This window comes from Eucyclogobius newberryi, unplaced genomic scaffold, assembly GCF_026437365.1.
Source record: "Eucyclogobius newberryi isolate DKJ021-1_F unplaced genomic scaffold, fEucNew1.0.hap1 SCAF_9, whole genome shotgun sequence".
NCBI lineage: Eukaryota > Metazoa > Chordata > Actinopteri > Gobiiformes > Gobiidae > Eucyclogobius > Eucyclogobius newberryi.
In genome coordinates, this window is record NW_027316532.1 from 12,984,993 (window position 1) to 13,007,329 (window position 22,337).

Sequence of the window (22,337 nt, forward strand, 5' to 3'; positions counted from 1 at the left end):
GGCTGCAGTGATGCAGTCGCTGCATCGGACCGTTGTGGTAAAGAGGGAGCTGAGCCGAAAGGCAAAGCTCTCTATTTACCGGTCGGTCTACGTTCCTCACCTATGGTCATGAGCTTTGGGTAGTGACCGAAAGAACAAGATCGCGGATGCAAGCGGTCGAAATGAGTTTCCTCCGCCGGGTGGCTGGGCGCTCCCTTAGAGATAAGGTGAGGAGCTCGGCCACACGGGGGGAGCTCGGAGTAGAGCCGCTGCTCCTCCACGTCGAGAGGAGCCAGCTGAGGTGGCTCGGGCATCTGTTCCGGATGCCTCCTGGGCGCCTCCCTCGGGAGGTGTCTCAGGCATGTCCCACCGGGAAGAGGCCCCGGGGAAGACCCAGGATCTAATCCCCTCACGTCTCAGGTTCTTGTAATTAAGAATAAATCACATAAGAATTCAATAAGTTCAATGAGCACGTTTCCGTCGTAACCGGGGAAACGGAGACGTCCCTTCAGCAAAGAATCCTCGTTTAGATAAATGTGACTGTTTCATTTATTGTTACGTCCAATAAATAAGAAAATATATTTACAAATAATACATTTGTGTCATGTGACTTTAAAGCACCAATCAAATCAAGATAAAAACTGTCCCAGTGACCAGTTCTCTCTGGTCACCCCCTCGTGCCCTCCACACCTGACACAGATGTGAGCTTTCAGAATGAGAGCCACAGAAGCTGAGGGAATGTACACATAGCAGAGATGAGGGGCCCGGAGGGGGCGGGGCCTGAGGGGGCGGGGCCCGGAGGGGGCGGGGTTAGTCCTCAGACAGCAGTCTGTGGAAGTGGTCCTTCCTTTTCTTCAGCACCTCCCGAAAGTCCTCCTAAAACACAGAAGAGACGGTCAGACACTGATCGCTTCTTTCTTCAGAGGTCATCACGCTTCAGAGGAACACCTGACCCCTCCCACTGACCCCTCCCACTGACAGTGAGCAGCGTGTGTCGTGCGCACACGCGTGCGTCCTGCGCACACGCGTGCGTCCTGCGCACACGCGTGCGTCCTGCGCACACGCGTGCGTCCTGCGCAGACGCGTGCGTCCTGCACACATGCGTGTGTCCTGCGCAGGACTTGTGTCGTGTGCAAACATTTGTGGTGTGTCGTGTGCAGACGCGTGTGTAATGCGCAGACGCGTGTGTCGTGTGCAGACGTGTGTCGTGCGCAGACGTGTGTCGTGCGCAGACGTGTGTCGTGCGCAGACGTGTGTGTCGTGGGCAGACGCGTGTGTCGTGCGCAGAAGCGTGTGTCGTGCGCAGAAGCGTGTGTCGTGCGCAGATGTTTGTGTCGTGCGCAGACGTTTGTGTCGTGCGCAGATGTTTGTGTCGTGCGCAGACGTGTGTTGTGCGCAGACGTGTGTGTCGTGCGCAGACGTGTGTGTCGTGCGCAGACGCGTGTGTCGTGCGCAGACGTTTGTGGTGTGTCGAGCGCTGACGCGTGTGTCGTGCGCAAACGCGTGTGTCGTGCGCAGACGTTTGTGGTGTGTCGTGTGCAAACGCGTGTCGTGCGCAGACGCGTGTCGTGCGCAGACGTTTGTCGTGCGCAGACGCGTGCGTCCTGCGCAGACGCGTGCGTCCTGCGCAGACGCGTGTGTCCTGCGCAGACGCGTGTCGTGTGCAAACATTTGTGGTGTGTCGTGTGCAGACGTGTGTCGTGTGCAAACATTTGTGGTGTGTCGTGCGCAGACGTGTGTCGTGCGCAGACGCGAGTGTCGTGCGCAGACGCGTGTGTCGTGCGCAGACGCGTGTGTCGTGCGCAGACGCGTGTGTCGTGCGCAGACGCGTGTGTCGTGCGCAGATGTTTTTTGTCGTGCGCATACGTTTGTGGTGTGTCGTGCGCAGACGTTTGTGGTGTGTCGTGCGCAGACGCGTGTGTCGTGCGCAGACGCGTGTGACGTGCGCAGACGCGTGTGTCGTGTGCAGACGTTTGTGGTGTCGTGCGCAGACGCGTGTGTCGTGCGCAGACGTTTGTGGTGTGTCGTGAGCAGACGCGTGTGTCGTGTGCAGACGTGTGTGTCGTGCGCAGACGTTTGTGGTGTGTCGTGCGCAGACGCGTCGTGTGCAAACGCGTGTCGTGCGCAGACGCGTGTCGTGCGCAGACGCGTGTCGTGCGCAGACGCGTGTCGTGCGCAGACGTTTGTCGTGCGCAGACGCGTGCGTCCTGCGCAGACGCGTGCGTCCTGCGCAGACGCGTGTCGTGTGCAAACATTTGTGGTGTGTCGTGTGCAGACACGTGTGTCGTGTGCAGACGTGTGTCGTGCGCAGACGTTTGTGTCGTGCGCAGACGTGTGTGTCGTGCGCAGACGTGTGTGTCGTGCGCAGACGTGTGTGGTTTGTCGTGTGCAGACGTGATTCGTGCACAGACGTGTGCGTCGTGCGCAGACGTGTGCGTCGTGCGCAGACGTGTGTGGTGTGTTGTGCGCAGACGTGTGTGGTGTGTCGTGCGCAGACGTGTGTGTCGTGCGCAGACGTGTGTGTCGTGCGCCGACGTGTGTGTCGTGCGCAGACGTGTGTGTCGTGCGCAGACGTGTGTGGTGTGTCGTGTCGTGTGCAGACGTGATTCGTGCGCAGACGTGTGCGTTGTGCGCAGACGTGTGCGTCGTGCGCAGACGTGTGCGTCGTGCGCAGACGTGTGCGTCGCGCGCAGACGTGTGTGTCGCGCGCAGACGTGTGTGTCGCGCGCAGACGCGTGTGTCGCGCGCAGACGCGGGTGTCGCGCGCAGACGCGGGTGTCGTGCGCAGACGTGGGTGTCGTGCGCAGACGTTTGTGTCGTGCGCAGACGTGTGTGTCGTGCGCAGACGTTTGTGTTGTGCGCAGACCTGTGTGTCGTGCGCAGACCTGTGTGTCGTGCGCAGACCTGTGTGTCGTGCGCAGACGTGTGTGGTGTGTCGTGTCGTGCGCAGACGTGTGTGGTGTGTCGTGTCGTGCGCAGACGTGTGCGTCGTGCGCAGACGCGTGCGTCGTGCGCAGACGTTTGTGTCATGCGCAGACGTGTGTCGTGCGCAGACGTTTGTGTCGTGCGCAGACCTGTGTGTCGTGCGCAGACCTGTGTGTCGTGCGCAGACCTGTGTGTCGTGCGCAGACCTGTGTGTCGTGCGTAGACCTGTGTGTCGTGCGCAGACCTGTGTGTCGTGCGCAGACGCGTGTGTCGTGCGCAGACGCGTGTGTCGTGCGCAGACGCGTGTGTCGTGCGCAGACGCGTGTGTCGTGCGCAGACGTTTGTGTCGTGCGCAGACGTTTGTGTCGTGTGCAGACGTGTGTGTCCTGTGCAGACGTGTGTGTCCTGTGCAGACGTGTGTGTCGTGCGCAGACGCGTGTGTCGTGCGCAGATGTTTGTGGTGTGTCGTGTGCAGACGCGTGTGTCGTGTACAGACGTCTCGTGTGCAGACATTTGTGGTGTGTCGTGCGCAGACGCGTGTGTCGTGCGCAGACGTTTGTGGTGTGTTGTGCGCAGACGCGTGTGTCGTGCGCAGACGCGTGTCGTGCGCAGACGCGTGTGTCGTGCGCAGACGCGTGTGTCGTGTGCAGACGCGTGTGTCGTGTGCAGACGCGGGTGTCGTGCGCAGACGCGGGTGTCGTGCGCAGACGCGTGTGTCGTGCGCAGACGCGTGTGTCGTGCGCAGACGCGTATGTCGTGCGCAGACGTTTGTGGTGTGTCGTGCGCACACGTTTGTGGTTTGTTGTGCGCAGACGCGTGTGTCGTGCGCAGACGCGTGTCGTGCGCAGACGTTTGTGGTGTGTCGTGCGCAGACGCGTGTGTCGTGCGCAGACGTTTGTGTCGTGCGCAGACGCGTGTGTTGTGCGCAGACGCGTGTGTCGTGCGCAGACGCGTGTGTCGCGCGCAGACGCGTGTGTCGCGCGCAGACGTCTGTGTCGCGCGCAGACGTTTGTGTTGTGCGCAGACGTTTGTGGTGTGTCGTAAGCAGACACGTGTGTCGTGCGCAGATGCGTGTGTCGTGCGCAGACGTTTGTGTCGTGCGCAGACGCGTGTGTCGTGCGCAGACGCGCGTGTCGTGCGAAGACGTTTGTGGTGTGTCGTGGGCAGACGCGTGTGTCGTGCGCAGACGCGTGTCGTGCGCAGACGTTTGTGGTGTGTCGTGCGCAGACGCGTGTGTCGTGCGCAGACGTTTGTGTCGTGCGCAGACGCGTGTGTTGTGCGCAGACGCGTGTGTCGTGCGAAGACGTTTGTGGTGTGTCGTGTGCAGACGTGTCGTGCGCAGACGCGTGTCGTGCGCAGACGCGTGTCGTGCGCAGACGCGTGTCGTGCGCAGACGCGTGCGTCGTGTGCAAACATTTGTGGTGTGTCGTGTGCAGACGTGTGTGGTGTGTCGTGTGCAGACGTGTGTCGTGCGCAGACGTGTGTCGTGCGCAGACGTGTGTGTCGTGCACAGACGAGTGTGTCGTGCGCAGACGTGTGTGGTGTGTCATGTGTTGTGTGTCATGTGTGTGTTGTGTGTCATGTGTCGTGTGTGTTGTGTGTCATGTGTCGTGTGTGTTGTGTGTCATGTGTCGTGTGTGTTGTGTGTCATGTGTTGTGTGTCATGTGTGTGTGTTGTGTGTCATGTGTGTGTGTTGTGTGTCATGTGTGCGTTGTGTGTCATGTGTGTGTTGTGTGTCATGTGTTGTGTGTCATGTGTGTGTGTTGTGTGTCATGTGTGCGTTGTGTGTCATGTGTGCGTTGTGTGTCATGTGTTGTGTGTCATGTGTGCGTTGTGTGTCATGTGTGTGTTGTGTGTCATGTGTGCGTTGTGTGTCATGTGTGCGTTGTGTGTCATGTGTGTGTTGTGTGTCATGTGTTGTGTGTCATGTGTGTGTGTTGTGTGTCATGTGTGCGTTGTGTGTCATGTGTGTGTTGTGTGTCATGTGTGTGTTGTGTGTCATGTGTGTGTTGTGTGTCATGTGTTGTGTGTCATGTGTTGTGTGTTGTGTGTCATGTGTTGTGTGTCATGTGTGTGTCATGTGTTGTGTGTCATGTGTGTGTCATGTGTTGTGTGTCATGTGTGTGTGTCATGTGTGTGTTGTGTGTCATGTGTGCGTTGTGTGTCATGTGTCATGTGTTGTGTGTCATGTGTCGTGTGTCATGTGTCGTGTGTCATGTGTGTGTTGTGTGTCATGTGTGTCATGTGTGTGTGTGTTGTGTGTCATGTGTTGTGTGTCATGTGTGTGTGTGTTGTGTGTCATGTGTTGTGTCATGTGTGTGTGTGTTGTGTGTCATGTGTTGTGTCATGTGTGTGTGTGTTGTGTGTCATGTGTTGTGTATCATGTGTGTGTTGTGTGTCATGTGTGTGTGTTGTGTGTCATGTGTTGTGTGTCATGTGTTTGTTGTGTGTCATGTGTGTGTGTTGTGTGTCATGTGTGTGTGTTGTGTGTCATGTGTGTGTGTTGTGTGTCATGTGTTGTGTGTCATGTGTCATGTGTTGAGTGTCATGTGTCATGTGTTGTGTGTCATGTGTGTGTTGTGTGTGTCATGTGTTGTGTGTCATGTGTCATGTGTTGTGTGTCATGTGTGTGTTGTGTGTCATGTGTGTGTTGTGTGTCATGTGTGTGTTGTGTCATGTGTTGTGTGTCATGTGTTGTGTGTCATGTGTTGTGTGTCATGTGTTGTGTGTCATGTGTGTGTTGTGTGTCATGTGTGTGTTGTGTGTCATGTGTGTGTCATGTGTGTGTTGTGTGTCATGTGTGTGTCATGTGTGTGTTGTGTGTCATGTGTGTGTGTCATGTGTTGTGTGTCATGTGTTGTGTGTCATGTGTGTGTTGTGTGTCATGTGTGTGTTGTGTGTCATGTGTGTGTGCCATGTGTTGTGTGTCATGTGTGTGTTGTGTGTCATGTGTGTGTGTGTCATGTGTGTGTTGTGTGTCATGTGTGTGTTGTGTGTCATGTGTGTGTTGTGTGTCATGTGTGTCATGTGTGTCATGTGTGTGTTGTGTGTCATGTGTGTGTTGTGTGTCATGTGTGTGTTGTGTGTCATGTGTGTTTTATGTGTGTCATGTGTGTGTTGTGTGTCATGTGTGTGTTGTGTGTGTCATGTGTGTCATGTGTGTGTTGTGTGTCATGTGTGTGTTGTGTGTCATGTGTGTGTTGTGTGTCATGTGTGTGTCATGTGTGTGTTGTGTGTCATGTGTGTGTTGTGTGTCATGTGTGTGTTGTGTGTCATGTGTGTGTTGTGTGTGTCATGTGTGTGTTGTGTGTGTCATGTGTGTCATGTGTGTGTTGTGTGTCATGTGTGTGTTGTGTGTCATGTGTGTGTTGTGTGTCATGTGTGTGTCATGTGTGTGTCATGTGTGTGTTGTGTGTCATGTGTGTGTTGTGTGTCATGTGTGTGTTGTGTGTCATGTGTGTGTTGTGTGTCATGTGTGTGTTGTGTGTCATGTGTGTGTTGTGTGTCATGTGTTGTGTGTCATGTGTGTGTGTTGTGTGTCATGTGTTGTGTGTCATGTGTGTGTGTTGTGTGTCATGTGTGTGTGTTGTGTGTCATGTGTGTGTGTTGTGCGTCATGTGTGTGTGTTGTGTGTCATGTGTGTGTGTCGTGTGTCATGTGTTGTGTGTTGTGTGTCATGTGTTGTGTGTCATGTGTGTGTTGTGTGTCATGTGTGTGTTGTGTGTCATGTGTGTGTTGTGTCATGTGTTGTGTGTCATGTGTTGTGTGTCATGTGTTGTGTGTCATGTGTTGTGTGTCATGTGTGTTGTGTGTCATGTGTGTGTCATGTGTGTGTTGTGTGTCATGTGTGTGTTGTGTGTGTCATGTGTGTGTTGTGTGTCATGTGTGTGTGTCATGTGTTGTGTGTCATGTGTGTGTTGTGTCATGTGTGTGTTGTGTGTCATGTGTGTGTTGTGTGTCATGTGTGTGTGTGTCATGTGTGTGTTGTGTGTCATGTGTGTGTTGTGTGTCATGTGTGTCATGTGTGTGATGTGTGTCATGTGTGTGTTGTGTGTCATGTGTGTGTTGTGTGTCATGTGTGTGTTATGTGTGTCATGTGTGTTTTATGTGTGTCATGTGTGTGTTGTGTGTCATGTGTGTGTTGTGTGTGTCATGTGTGTCATGTGTGTGTTGTGTGTCATGTGTGTGTTGTGTGTCGTGTGTGTTGTGTGTCATGTGTGTGTTGTGTGTCATGTGTGTGTTGTGTGTCATGTGTGTGTTGTGTGTCATGTGTGTGTCCTCACAGCAGAGCACAGCTTGTCCATATAGGGGAGGAGCCTCTGCAGCGCTCGGTCGTCCTTGTCTCCGCTCCAGCTCGTTATGGGGACGGTGTTCATCAGCTGAAACAGGAAGAACACTCAAAATGACTGATTTTAATTCATAAAAATGTATTCTATTTTATGTTAGTGCATTTAACTCTGCATTCTTTGTGGATTATCAAATACAAATCAATAAGCAGACAGTGTTTAACAGTGTTGTGTCATCTTTAAAGGTCCCATAACATGCAAAATCGACTTTTCAGAGCTTTTAACCTTCTTACATTGCTATTTGTGCTTCATATATGTACCCAGAGTGTTTTTTTGATTGATTCCCGCAGTGTTTAGCTATATTACAGACTATATCCTTTCCGCGAATCTCCAAACTGACGGGCGGTGGGTGCAAGACCGCGTCATAAGGGCAAGCACGCGTCATCATTTATTTATCTGGAGGTAAAGGTGGAGCTGGAGGTGGAGCACTCACGTGGTGGGGGTAGGTGTGGGGGGCGTTGTCCAACACCACAGTCTTGGCCAAGTCTCGTCCCAGGATGCTCAGGTCCTTGATGTAGTGTCCAAGCACACAGGAGCAGTCCTCTTGGTACAGACGGTGTCTTCAGAAGGAAGACAAACGTGTCAGACGTGTTGAGGCGCTGGACTCCTCTGTCCAACACACAGACAGCGAGACAGACAGAGAGAGAGAGACAGACAGAGAGACAGACAGAGAGACAGACAGAGAGACAGACAGAGAGACAGACAGAGAGACAGACAGAGAGACAGACAGAGAGACAGACAGAGAGACAGACAGAGAGACAGACAGAGAGACAGACAGAGAGACAGAGAGACAGAGAGACAGACAGAGAGACAGACAGACAGAGAGAGAGACAGGGAGACAGACAGAGAGAGAGACAGAGAGACAGACAGGGAGACAGACAGAGAGACAGAGAGACAGACAGAGAGATAGACAGAGAGACAGACAGAGACAGACAGAGAGACAGAGAGACAGACAGAGAGAGAGACAGAGACAGACAGAGAGACAGACAGACAGAGAGAGAGACAGGGAGACAGACAGACCTGAAGAGTTTCCTGTGCGGGTCCAGGATGTCCAGGATCTTCTGGGCGTAGCCTCTTTTAGCACATGTGTAAATAAACAGCTGGAACACATGAACATCAAAGAGGAACATGAAACATACAGATCCTGAAGAGAGCATCATGGGAAATGTGCTGCCGTACCTCGTAGTTTTTGGACACGGCCTGAAGAAACTCCTGCACGTAAGGGCGGAGCACCATGTACACCTGGAATAAGACCACACCCATTACAGGACTTCACTTTGACTTATTCACTAAAGAGCTGTGATGTAAAAATGTCATGTCTTTGCCTGATGCCATAAAACGTATGTCTTATGCAACATCCGGGTCATTGTGGCTCTGCAGACTCTGGGAAAACAGACTGAAGCTGCAGATCCAGGACGTCTCACATGAGGTAGAACATTGAGTGTGTTTTTCTGTAATATGTTTAGACTGGTTTTATGCATATGTGGCACCTGTTATGCCTTAATAAGCTGAACTCAATGGTCAGAGCAGGAGGGATAGACGAGAACTGTCAGGGGGAGCGTTTAGTCTGTGCACGGCTAAAATAAAGAACCACTTTTGAACGAGACAACTTGGTTATATTTCGCCTCATTTTCTCTGTCATTTGTTACAGTATAGTTTCCACAACAGAAGCTCAGGAACAAGAGTGAAAAACTTGACGTTATTGGAAAGATGGAACATGAAGAGGCAGGTGTGAAGAGGCAGGTGTGAAGAGGCAGGTGTGAAGGGCAGGTGTAAAGGGCAGGTGTGAAGAGGCAGGTGTGAAGAGGCAGGTGTGAAGAGGCAGGTGTGAAGGGCAGGTGTGAAGAGGCAGGTGTGAAGGGCAGGTGTGAAGAGCAGGTGTGAAGAGCAGGTGTGAAGAGCAGGTGTGAAGAGCAGGTGTGAAGAGGCAGGTGTGAAGAGGCAGGTGTGAAGAGGCAGGTGTGAAGAGGCAGGTGTGAAAGGCAGGTGTAAAGGGCAGGTGTGAAGAGCAGGTGTGAAGAGCAGGTGTGAAGAGGCAGGTGTAAAGGGCAGGTGTGAAGAGGCAGGTGTGACATTCAGAGGCAGATGTGACATTCAGGCAAAACATCACCATGTCACTGGTACTAACACGAGTCTTTCTCTTCAAATCTCCGATGGTTCAACATGAGGCATAATTTAACTGTTCCTGACCCGCTTTGACCCCCCTGATCGCTCTGGCCCCCCCCTGACCCGCTCTGGCCCCCCTGACCCGCCTGACCGCTCTGGCCCCCCTGACCTCTCTGGCCCCCCCGACCTCTCTGGCCCCCCCGACCGCTCTGGCCCCCCCCGACCGCTCTGGCCCCCCTGACCTGCTCTGGCCCCCCTGACCTGCTCTGGCCCCCCTGACCCGCTCTGGCCCCCCTGACCCGCTCTGGCCCCCCCTGACCGCTCTGGCCCCCCCTGACCGCTCTGGCCCCCCCTGACCGCTCTGGCCCCCCCTGACCGCTCTGGCCCCCTCTGACCGCTCTGGCCCCCTCTGACCGCTCACGTGGACTCAACATACAAGTCACATCTGTGGAACTTAGAGTTAGACGGATAAATCTGTGGCTGATATTTGCACTTTTTAGTGAATTGGCTTAGACCTGTGTGTACGTGTGTGTACGTGTGTGTACGTACGTGTGTGTACGTGTGTGTACGCGTGTGTACGCGTGTGTGCGTGTGTGTACGTGTATGTACGCGTGTGTGCCTTTGTATGTGCCTTTGTGTGCATGTGTCTGTGCGCGCCTGTGTGTATGTGTGTGTATATATGTGTATATGTGTGTATGTATGTGTGTGTGTGTATGTATGTGTATATGTGTGTGTGTGTGTGTATGTATATGTGTGTGTGTGTATATGTGTGTGTGTGTGTGTCTGTGTCTGTGTGTGTATATATATATGTGTGTGTGTATGTGTGTGTGTATATATGTGTTTATATAGTGTATGTAACCGTGCGCCGGACGTGTGCGTTAACATAGACCTTGAATTAAACTGGACGCTCGGTCTGGACCTTCTCGTGTGGTGAAGCTTCAGAAGTCGTACCTTGTACTGATGGTCCTGGAACACGGTGGTGAAGGAGAACTCAGCGTCTTCCATCACTGTCAGAGAGCTGTAGATCAACGTCTCCTCCTGAACAACAACACCCACACTGGCATCATTACAGAAACAAGACTCTTCTGTACTTACCAATATTATATTGTAACTAGATCATGTGAGTGTCTGCATTATTGCGTAAAAGTACGACATGTGTGTAAAAGTATGACATGTGTGTAAAAGTACGACATGTGTGTAAAAGTACTACATGAGCCATGGACTGGAATGAACATTCCATGGAATGCTGGAGTCTATTGTTCTTCCTCTGGTTTCTTCTTCATATTCTTCATGTTCTGACTCGGGCATTTTTGACCCTGAACATAGATGAAAGTCGCCATCGGCTCGGCCCCAACTCCAATCAACTGGAGCTTGTGGAGCCACACGGCCCGGTGCCGGGCCCCAAGAGCATGAATGCAGAAACTCGCAATAGCTTCAGCTGAAAAGACTTTATTCTTTGTAATAAAGTTTTAAAGAATAAAGAATATTCTTTAAACGTTAAAGTCTCTTTAGCTCCAGCACTAGTTTGTTTAAGCTGAAGTTGTTTCATGTAGTTTAGTCAGTGGTGACCCGGCCTGGGAGAGACGGGAGATGGCGGAGGAGAGTGGATCGGTGGTCGAAGACGTTCTGGACGGCGTGGAGGAGCAGCCTTTTCTGGCTGCACGTGCCCGGAAACGTAAAAAGTCCCTTAGCTCGTCCGAGGGTTCTGGGAATGAGCAGCAGGATGAGGCTGAAGCTATTGATATCCGGAGTGAGAGCAGAGACTGTAAGGTGAACATAAAGCTTGCACAGGATAGTGCATCCTTTAAGGAGTGAAATTCAGTGGCATTGTCAAAGAGCCTAACTGTAGCTGTGGGAGTGATCAAGAGTGCGAGTGTCCTTAGAGATGGCTTGCTGCTGGTCGTGTGCAAGGACGCGGCTCAGCAACGGAAGGCGATTGGAACTAAACGTCTGGGTGGAAAGGACATTCTTGTGTCTGATGCTGAAAGAAACACGGTCAGAGGAGTTATCGTAGGTGTCCCTACGGCGACGTCTGTGGATGAAGTTAAGGAGAATTTGACGGGAGCTACGGTGGTGGACGCTAGGCGGTTGAAGGTGACCCGGTCTGGGGTAAGATGTGACAGCTTGTCGGTAATGGTAACACTTGAAGGGAGGTGCCTGCCTAGTAAGGTGTTCATTGGGTACATGTGCTATAGCGTCAGGCCATATGTTCCACCGCCCCTGCGTTGCTTTAAGTGCCAGCGCTTTGGGCATATTGCAGCGGTCTGTAGAGGGAGGCAAAGATGTGGTAAATGTGCAGGAGATCACAAGTATGGGAAGTGTGACGTGGGAGCAAAACTGAAGTGCTGTAACTGTGGGGAAGAACATAGCTCTGCCTACGGGGGATGCAGGTTTAGCAAAAGAGCTGCTGAGGTGCATAAAATAAAGGTCTCTCAAGGTATATCCTATGCAGATGCAGTCAAGAAAGTTTCAAGTAACGAGTTCAGAGTAAATACAGAGAGAGGAGCCAGCGCTGCTCCCAGCCAGGGCGAAATAAAAGGCCAGCGTGGCCCCCAAGAAGTGTGAAGGTTTCAAGAGTGGAGGTCCCAAGTGTGCAGGTTCCAGAATTAATGAGAATACCCTGGTTGTGGATAGAGAGGATTTTGTACTCTTTATGGTGGATGTTGTAAACTGTGCTGCTCAGACTCAAAGCAGAACTGAAAGGATCAGGATCATTGCTAAAGCTGCAGGGAGATTCCTTGGAACAAAGGAGCTTGATAGGGCAGATATAGAAAACAGGCTAAAGGCGCTAAATGGGAGTCGGAGTGATGGGGGTCTGCTTTTGGGGAGTCAGAGTGATCAGAGTGACGAGATGGGGGTGGGGGTGGTCTCCTGTCCTCGTCCAGTCTCGTAGACGCACGGCTACCAAGCAGCGACATCAGTGGAAATATTAAAGCCTATAGAATGAAGCCTAAAGAATAAAGCTGTACGGTGGAAGCACCAAACGTCAAATAAAGCCGGTTGGGCAACACTTGGATGCCAACCGCCATAAAACAACAACAACAACAACAACGGTCTGGTCTCTGAAACAACAACAACACAACAACAACAATACCTCGTGCACTTGGATGCCAACTGCCATAAAAAAACAACAACGACAACAGTTTGGATATTACGGCAACATAGAGGAACGCCTCGGTCCGTATGACGGGGAAGAAGAAGAGGAAGCGTGACCTGGTCACTGATCCTGTGCAGCGTAGGGCGTCTTCTTGCTCGTCTATGGAGGGCTCTCTCAGTGAGGAGCAGGGCGGGGGGGTTGCAGATGTCGGGGATGTGAGTTCAGAGTGTAAGGTGTTCATAAAGCTCGCGCAGGATAATGCGTCCTTTAAGGGGTGGGATCCGATGGCGTTGACAAGGAGCCTGACTGTAGCTGTGGGAGTGGTCAAGCATGCGAGTGTCCTTAGGGATGGCTCGCTGCTGGTCGTGTGCAAGGACGTGGCTCAGCAAAGGAAGGCGATTGAGGCTAAGTGTCTGGGGGGGAAGGACATTCTTGTGTCTGATGCTGTAAGAGGCACGGTCAGGGGAGTTATAGTAGGCGTCCCTACGACGACATCTGTGGATGACATAAAGGAGAATTTGACTGGAGCTAAGGTGGTGGATGCTAGGCGGTTGAAGATGACCCGGGATGGGGTAAGGTGTGACAGCGTGTCGATAATGATTAGATTTGAAGGTGGGATCCTGCCTCGTGTGGTGTGCGTTGGGTACATGCGCTATGGCGTACGCCCATATGTTCTGCCGCCCCTGCGTTGCTTCAAGTGCCAGCGCTTTGGGCATATTGCAGCGGTCTGTAGAGGGAAGCAGAAGTGTGGTAAATGTGCAGGAGACCACGAGTATGGGAAGTGTGACGAAGGAGCAAAACTCAAGTGCTGTAACTGTGGGGGAGAGCATAGCTCTGCCTACGGGGGATGCGTGTTCAGCAAGAGGGCTGCTGAGGTGCAAAAGGTTAGAGCCTCTCAAGGCATATCCTACGCGGATGCGGTCAAGAAGGTGTCTGGTAGTCAGGTGACGGTGGATGCAGTGGGGGCTGCCAGTGCTGCTGGTGTCCTAGGCGACAGGGGAGGGGGCAGCGTTGCTCGCGGCCAGGGGGAGGTCCCCACTGGGATGCCTGTGAGTGTGGCTTCCACGGGCAGAGGCCCTGTGGGTGCGGAGGATGTACTGGTTGTGAAGAGGAAAGATTTCTTCCTCTTTATAGTGGAAGTGATTAACTGTACTGGTCAAACCAAGAAGAGATCCGAAAAGACTAAGATCATCGCTAAGGCTGCAGGGAAGTACTTTGGAGCTGGGGGCCCCGAGTGGACGGAGATAGAGGATGCGCTGCGGGAGGGCGCCCTGCCCCATTCTGGCAGTGGGAGTGGGGGGGCTCCCGATGCGCCGTCAGGTTCCGGGGGCTCATAATGGCGGTGGTTGTCTTGCAATGGAATGCGCGTAGTCTTCGTGCTAATGGCCAGGAATTTAAGCATTTTGTCTCTACCTTGTTGAATAAGCCTCACGTTATGTGCGTGCAGGAGACTTGGTTACGACCTAGGTGGGGTTTTGGGATACAAGGGTATGTGTGTGTTAGGAATGATAGGGAGCAGGGTAGAGGCGGAGGTGTGGCTGTGTTTGTCCGAGATGACCTAAATTACGTTGTTGTCAGTGTGAGTAAAGCGCCGGAGGCCCTGGCGGTGAGGGTCTGGCTGGATGGTGAAGCTGTTACTGTGGTTAACCTTTATAATCCGTGTGGTGAGTTAACGTTAGAGTCCTTACATAGTATCGGTAAGGATGTTCGGGGAAAGGCCGTGTGGTGTGGGGATTTTAATGCGCATAGCGCTTTGTGGGGCGGTAGTGGTACCGATAGGTATGGGCAGGTGGTAGAGGGTTTTATCAATCAAAGGGAGTTGGTTTGTCTGAATGATAGGGGTGGGACCCGCTATGATATGGGGACCGGTGCGGAAAGTGCAATAGATCTTACGCTTGTGTCCAAGGAGTTAGCTGGTGTTTGTAGTTGGGAGGTTCTTGGTAATCTTTCTTTTGGTAGCGATCACTATCTAGTCCGCACCGTGATTGGCTTTGGGAGCTGTGTGGTCAGGGGGACGAGGATCCAGAGGTGGCAGTTGGCAAGGGCGAACTGGGGGGCTTTCCTGAGGAAAGCTGATGATGGTTCTAGGGTTCTGCAGGAAGGAGGATTGACTCAGGTGGATGATCTCAATAGTGCAATTGTCTCGCTCATCACGCAGTCAGCGGTAGGCACGATTCCTAAGAGTGGTGGTAGTGGACATAGGAAGCGGGTGCCGTGGTGGACTGAAGCATGTGGTCATGCTGTTAGGGCGAGAAATGCGGCGTTTCGCCGGCTAAGGGTTGCCCACACTGAGGGTGCCCTCATTGACTACAAGAGGGCCCGCGCTGTTGTGCGGAAAACTGTGAGAACGGCCAAGAGTGCCTATTGGAGGCGGTATTGTTCCAAAATTGGGAGAGAAACGCGTCTCGGGGATGTTTGGGGGATGATTAAGCGGATGCATGGGGTTGAGCGCCGTCATGGGACCCCGGTCCTAATACTGAATGGTGTTGAAGCAGTCAGCGACGTTGACAAAGCTGAACTGTTGGCCAGCACCTTTGTGTCGGTGCACAGCTCTGACAATCTCTCACCTGCGGAAAGGCACTACAGGGAGAGTACTTTGGCCCAGAATTCTGAGCTGATTGGGCACCAGCCTTCGACTCAAGATGACCTTGACCTTCCGTTTAGTTTGTTTGAGCTAAGGAGAGCACTTTCTAAGGCGAAACAGACAGCCCCGGGTAAAGATGAGGTGTGCTATGACATGCTCTCTCATTTGACTGATGACACGCTTGGGCTAGTCCTGGGTCTTTTCAACCGTGTTTGGGATTCAGGTTGTGTTCCATCTGCGTGGAAACAGTCTACGGTGGTGCCGGTTCTGAAGCCGGGTAGGCCAGCGTCTGACCCTTCAAGTTATAGGCCGATTGCCTTGACGTCGCAGCTCGGGAAAACGATGGAGCGCATGGTTACCGAGCGGTTGGATTACTTCTTGGAGAGTCAGGGTTTGCTTCCCGCGCACCAGAATGGTTTCCGTAGGGGCAGGAACACCATGGATTCCGTGTTGTGTTTGGAATCTGATATCCAGCTGGCCAGGGCTCAGAAAGAAAAGGTTATTGCGGTGCTCTTTGATGTGGAGAAGGCGTACAATATGGTTTGGAAGGATGGGCTCCTCATTAAGCTGCGGAAGTGTGGTGTGAAGGGTAAACTGTTTAACTGGGTCCGGAGCTTTCTGTCTGGCTGGCGTATCCAAACCAGAGTGGGCGCTGCTTACTCTGGGGTCTATGGGGTGGAGAATGGGATCCCGCAGGGGAGTGTGTGTAGCCCTATCTTGTTCAATGTTATGATTAAGGACATCTTTGACGACGTGGGTGGGTCTGTTGGGAGGAGCCTTTATGCTGACGATGGCGCTCTATGGGTGAGAGGGAGGAATCTCCGGTTTTACGAGGCGAAACTGCAAAGGGCAATACAGCAGGTGGAGCAGTGGACCCTGAAGTGGGGGTTTAAACTGTCCGTACGGAAGTCTCAAGTGATCTGTTTCTTCAATGGGCATAGGGACGTCTCCCTTCGACTGCATGGGCAGGTGCTCGAACAGGTCAGGGAGGTGAGGTTCTTGGGGGTCACCTTTGACGAGAGGCTTAGTTGGCGTCGGCACATTGATGAGGTCAGTGGTAAATGCAAAAGGGTGAATAACTTGCTTCGTTGTCTATCCGGCCAGGACTGGGGGGCCAGCAGAAGGTCGCTCCTGGGTATTCATCGGGCCGTCATGAGGGCGGCTATTGATTATGGCTGTATAGCCTACATGTCTGCGGCTGAGACTAACTTAAAGAAGCTTGATGTGGAGCAAGCCCAGGCCTTCGCATCTGCTGTAGGGCTTTTAGGACCTCCCCTGTCTCGGCGCTGCAGGTTGAGTTGGGGGAATTGCCGTTACGGCTCCGGAGGCTAGAACTTCTTTTGGCTTACTGGGTGAATGTGCAAGGTCATATGAGCTCTCACCCGGTGAGGGACTTTCTCAGGGTTGATGGGGGGCAGAGTGAGGCTGACGGTATGGTTTTCAGCCAGGTAGGAAATGCGAAGGCGCGGCTTGCGGGGGTTGGTGATCTGCGTGTGAGCCCGTCGGTGGCTTTGTCTGCTATAGCTCCGTGGAAGTTTGTCCCGGCTCCTGTTGATGTTAGCTTGCATGGCAAGCTTAGAGGAGTCGCTGGGAGGGCACCGCAGTTTGCCGTTCAAGCGCTCATCGATAAGCACTCAGGTGATGTGTTTATTTATACCGACGGGTCTAGGGATCCTGAGAGTGGGCGTACTGGCGCCGCTTATTTTGTGCCTGACCAGGCGTGAAAACAGATCGCCTTTCTGTTTTCACGTCGGAACTTATAGCGATACGGTTGGCGTTGGAATGGGCGGAATCTGCTTTGCAGTGTTGCGGCATTGTGGTGGCCTCTGACAGCCTTTCTGCATTGCAAAGCATTAAATCTGGGAAATCGGATTGCAGACAGGATGTGTTGAATGGCATCTTCTGTCTGATGCTCTCCCTGTCCAGGAAGGATGTGAGGGTTTCCTTCATTTGGGTCCCTGCGCATGTGGGGGTGGATGGTAACGAAATGGCTGATGCACTGGCTAAACGTTCCCTTCGGCGGCCATCAATTGATGTGGCGGTTGAGCTGGGCAAGTCTGAAATCAAGCCCGTTATCAAGAGTCATGTGGTCGGCCTTTGGCACTTGGAATTTTGGAGCCACTGTGTTACTGGACGGCATCTCTATCACATACAGGGTAGTGTGGGTCCTTGCGGGTCTATGGGCAGGAACGCGTGGGAGGAAAGGGCCTTCGCCCGCATGAGGATTGGCCATACTGGACTCAATTGGTCACTGAGTAGGATAGGCAAACATCCGACCGGTCTGTGTGGTCACTGTCGGGTGCCAGAGACTGTCGAGCATGTGCTGATTTGCTGTGAGGCTTATGATAGGGAAAGGGCCGGGTTGGCCTTGTGGTTTCGGAATAATGGGCGGGAGTTCAATCTGCGGAACGTTCTGGCGATCCAGTCACAGGGTTTGTGTCAGGCTGTGGTTGCTTACTTATGTAGCACAGGGCTGGGTAAACGTTTATAGAGGTGGGGGGTGTTGGAGACTGAGCCGAGGATGAGGAGCAAGAGGATGTTCTAACGCGCTTTGACTTCATGGGCCTAGAAACGCCAAAGTGATGGAAGAAGGACTTCTAAAGGATAAAACGACAAAGACGTCCCATGACCTCATGGGCTTTGTAAAACAACAAAGATGTCCCATGATCTCATGGGCTTTGTACTTCCAAAGCACCGAACGTCAAAGAGGGCGAGGAAGGTGAAGAAGAGTCTCCCTGGAATAAAGCCGGTTGGTCTCTGACACAACAACTATTCTAGTCACAAAAACACATCATGACCTCATGGGCTTTGTAACGCTAAAGCAATGGGAGGAGTACTTTTACGGACTACGACAGAGTCTGAGGACTACGAAACGTCTGAGGAATAAAGTCTGGCGGTAATGCAACACTCGGATGCCAACCGCCATAAAACAACAACAACTACAACCGAACGTCAAAGGAGAGGAAGATGAAGAAGAGTCTCCCTGGAATAAAGCCGGTTGGTCTCTGAAACAACAACAACTATTCTAGTCACAAAAACACATCATGACCTCATGGGCTTTGTAACACCAAAGCAATGGAAGGAGTACTTTTACGGACTACGACAGAGTCTGAGGACTACGACAAAGTCTGAGGAATAAAGTCTGGCGGTAATGCAACACTTGGATGCCAACCGCCATAAAACAACAACAACAACAACCAGCTTTATTCCAGGGAGACTCTTCTTCATCTTCCTCTCCTTCTTTGACGTTCGGTGCTTCCACCGTACAGCTTTATTCTTCAGGCTTCATTCTATAGGCTCTAATATGTCCACTGATGTCGCCGCTTGGTAGCCGTGCGTCTACGAGACTGGGCGAGGACAGGAGACCACCCCCACCCCCATCTCGTCACTCTGATCACTCTGACTCCCCACAAGCAGACCCCCATCACTCCGACTCCCATTTAGCGCCTTTAGCCTGTTTTCTATATCTGCCCAATCAAGCTCCTTTGTTCCAAGGAATCTCCCTGCAGCTTTAGCAATGATCCTGATCCTTTCAGTTCTGCTTTGAGTCTGAGCAGCACAGTTTACAACATCCACCATAAAGAGTACAAAATCCTCTCTATCCACAACCAGGGTATTCTCATTAATTCTGGAACCTGCACACTTGGGACCTCCACTCTTGAAACCTTCACACTTCTTGGGAGCCACGCTGGCCTTTCTCATTTCGCCCTGGCTGGGAGCAGCGCTGGCTCCTCTCTCTGTATTTAGCCGGTTGGTCTCTGAAACAACAACTATTCTAGTCACAAAGACAAATCATGACCTCATGGGCTTTGTAACACCAAAGCAATGGAAGGAGTACTTTTACGGACTACGACAGAGTCTGAGGACAAAGCACTGGAAGAAGAACTTTTAGGACTACGACAAAGTCTAAGGAATAAAGTCTGGCGGTAATGCAACACTCTGATGTCAACCGCCATAAAACAACAACAACAACAACAGTTATAGAGTTGGGGTGTGTTGAAGAATGTGCCGAGGATGAAGAGGATGTTCTAACGAGCTTTGAACTCATGAGCTTTAAAACACAAATAAAGTCTGAAGAATAAAGTCTGAAGAATAAAGTCTGAAGAATAAAGTCTGGTGGTGATGTAACACTTGGATACAGCCGCCATAAAACAACAACATGTATTAGTTGTGTAAAGAAGTGTAATGTGCCAAATTTGTGGAAATGGTACTGCATTTGTGTAATGCACGTGTGTCAGAGTACTGCATGTGTGTAATGCACGTGTGTCAGAGTACTGCATATGTGTAACGCACGTGTGTCAGAGTACTGCATGTGTGTAACGCACGTGTGTCAGAGTACTGCATGTGTGTAACGCACGTGTGTCAGAGTACTGCATGTGTGTAACGCACGTGTGTCAGAGTACTGCATGTGTGTAACGCACGTGTGTCAGAGTACTGCATGTGTGTAACGCACGTGTGTCAGAGTACTGCATGTGTGTAACGCACGTGTGTCAGAGTACTGCATGTGTGTAACGCACGTGTGTCAGAGTACTGCATGTGTGTAACGCACATGTGTGTCAGAGTACTGCATGTGTGTAATGCACGTGTGTCAGAGTACTGCATGTGTGTAATGCACGTGTGTCAGAGTACTGCATGTGTGTAATGCACGTGTGTCAGAGTACTGCATGTATGTAATGCACGTGTGTCAGAGTACTGCATGTGTGTAATGCACGTGTGTCAGAGTACTGCATGTGTGTAATGCACGTGTGTCAGAGTACTGCATGTGTGTAATGCACGTGTGTCAGAGTACTGCATGTGTGTAACGCACGTGTGTCAGAGTACTGCATGTGTGTAACGCACGTGTGTCAGAGTACTGCATGTGTGTAACGCACGTGTGTCAGAGTACTGCATGTGTGTAATGCACGTGTGTCAGAGTACTGCATGTGTGTAATGCACGTGTGTCAGAGTACTGCATGTGTGTAACGTACGTGTGTCAGAGTACTGCATGTGTGTAACGCACGTGTGTCAGAGTACTGCATGTGTGTAACGCACGTGTGTCAGAGTATTGCATGTGATGTTCAGCCTTCCGGCTCGTCTATGTTTTCTGCTGCGTTTTGCGTCACCAACGACGCTCAGTAATTCACAGTTGATGATTGAGTAGTTTGTGACTCATATTGTTTGTCCTGACAAACTAAGATGGTGCTGAACGATGCAGAGCGAGCATCGAGCATGCAGTGGCTCTTTTCCTGTGGTTGGACTAGTTTAGATTTAGAGAACTGTTATTCACTATCTGCACCTTTAAGGCCTCTTCAAAGTGAAGCGCTCACTTCTGAGGAAAGAAAACTGTAAAACCTGTGGCAGGATTTTTAAATATTAAAAAAAAATATTCCCTCCTCGTGCTGCCATAGCAACAGTAGAATGTGGTGTGGACTGACCAGGTCCAGCACCAGTGTGGCCTCTGAAGTGCTCCTGGTTTTAGGAGGAATGTCCCGGAGCTGAGGATGCGACTGCGACGGGACGCTCTTTATGAAGGTGAAACTGTAACACACACAAGGTGAAACTGTAACACACACAAAAGAGGGTGCACAGGGGAACACACATGTACAGAGGGGCACATGCACAGAGGGGCACATGTAGAGAGGGGGCACATGTACAGAGGGGGCACATGTACAGAGGGGGCACATGTACAGAGGGGGCACAGAGGGGCACACAGGTACAGAGGGGGCACACATGTACAGAGGGGCACACATGCACAGAGGGGCACACATGCACAGAGGGGGCACAGAGGGGCACATGTACAGAGGCTGTGTTCTTACGGGCTGAAGACGTCGTGGTCCTGGTCCTTTGCCAACAGCTCAATGGAGCCATAACCGAACACGCCCTGTTCCGGGCTCAGCAGAATGTTCGGAGCCCCAGAGCGTTTCACATCTGACACAAGACGAGCATCAGGTTTAAAACATGAGACAATGAACGTGTTTATGTTACAAAGAACTGGAAGATTTCCTATAAAAAGCAAAAAATTACAGTGGAAAACATCTGCAGCGGGTTCATTTTGCTGGGTGTCGCACTTACTCTCTTTGCTCGGGGTGAGGAAGCGCACGATGGGGGAGTAGATGTTACGGGCCGTGGTGTTTCGGGAGGTCAAGGGGTCAATCTCAGACAGGACATGCTCCTGACGGACAATGGAGCGGACTGGAGTGTTGAACGTCAGGTCTGGAGAAGAATTCAGATTGAACAAGTCAGTTCGATTTGACACATCATCGTCAGAACTGTGGAGATCGTTCTTCCAAATCGACCAATAATATCGACCGACTGATATAATGCTGTAACTCTGAGGAGACGGTCAGTGAAAGTCCACCGTCTTGAGTCTGACCTCTGTCCCGCTCGTCCACAGCGATGAGGCGTTTCCTCTGGCGTCCGCGGGGCAGGGCTCTCCTCCTCCTCAGGGCAAGTGGCTCCAGGGATGAGGGGCCCTCTGGACAGTCTGCTGGACCGTCCACCTGACAAAACAACCATAGGCCTGCATCAGTGACTCTGTCTTTTCATAGATGGTGACACATTTCCCGAAAGGTCATGGTCAGCGGGTCAGAGGATCAGATGGTCAGAGGGTCAGGCTTTGATATTTTGGGAAGATTTAGGCAGTGATTTGCTTCCACCCTCGTAAGCCATTTTGAAGCTCTTCACGTTTGTGGTGAAAGCGCGACATCGATGTGAACCATAAAACATCAGCTCCTGCTGCCACACCCTCTCCAACAGTCTGCCTCCTGCTGCCACATCCTCTCCAACAGTCTGTCTCCTGCTGCCACATCCTCTAACTCTATGTCCGGTAGCTCACGTCATGTCCACATTAGTTCAGACAGTTTAACACTCTGTTAGCTTTAGCTTCATCACGATGCTAAAGCTCGGGGCCCCACAGCGCCCTCTGCTGTTGCACAGACGTCACACTAACGGCAAAATGGCGAGTAGAAGCTGTTCTTTTTAGAGGATCTATCGAGGCTCCGAGCCACAGCCTCCCGGTGCTCCCGGTGTTACCTGGCTCCGTGCGGGGCTCCGTGCGGGGCTCCGTGCGGGGCTCCGTGCGGGGCTCCGTGCGGGGCTCCGTGCGGGGCTCCGTGCGGGGCTCCGTGCGGGGCTCCGTGCGGGGCTGTCGGCCCCGGAGACACGGATCCGCCTCGGCGTCGCTTTGTTGCGCAGTTGGCGGTTTGTCCTCGGCTTCTCCATCACAGATTCCACGTTACTTGTCGATCTGAGCCTCATTTTAGTTACAAATGTCGTGGACCATTAAACAAAGTCCTGACGCCAAAACTGAGATGATCGTCG

General features: G+C 52.1%; 1 protein-coding gene across 1 annotated transcript; it reads right to left on the bottom strand.

Annotated features, from left to right (window-relative positions):
* Nucleotides 1-381: 381 nt before the first annotated feature.
* On the bottom strand, nucleotides 382-22,337 carry ctdspl3 (CTD (carboxy-terminal domain, RNA polymerase II, polypeptide A) small phosphatase like 3). Its single transcript, XM_072438433.1, has 11 exons — nucleotides 22,050-22,337; nucleotides 21,391-21,517; nucleotides 21,090-21,230; nucleotides 20,834-20,945; nucleotides 20,453-20,555; nucleotides 10,309-10,395; nucleotides 8,431-8,493; nucleotides 8,270-8,351; nucleotides 7,685-7,809; nucleotides 7,189-7,284; nucleotides 382-855 (listed from the first exon to the last, which is right to left on the bottom strand). The coding sequence occupies exons 1-11, from the start codon at nucleotides 22,272-22,274 to the stop codon at nucleotides 790-792; spliced, it is 1,227 nt and encodes a 408-aa protein (XP_072294534.1). The 5' UTR covers nucleotides 22,275-22,337; the 3' UTR covers nucleotides 382-789.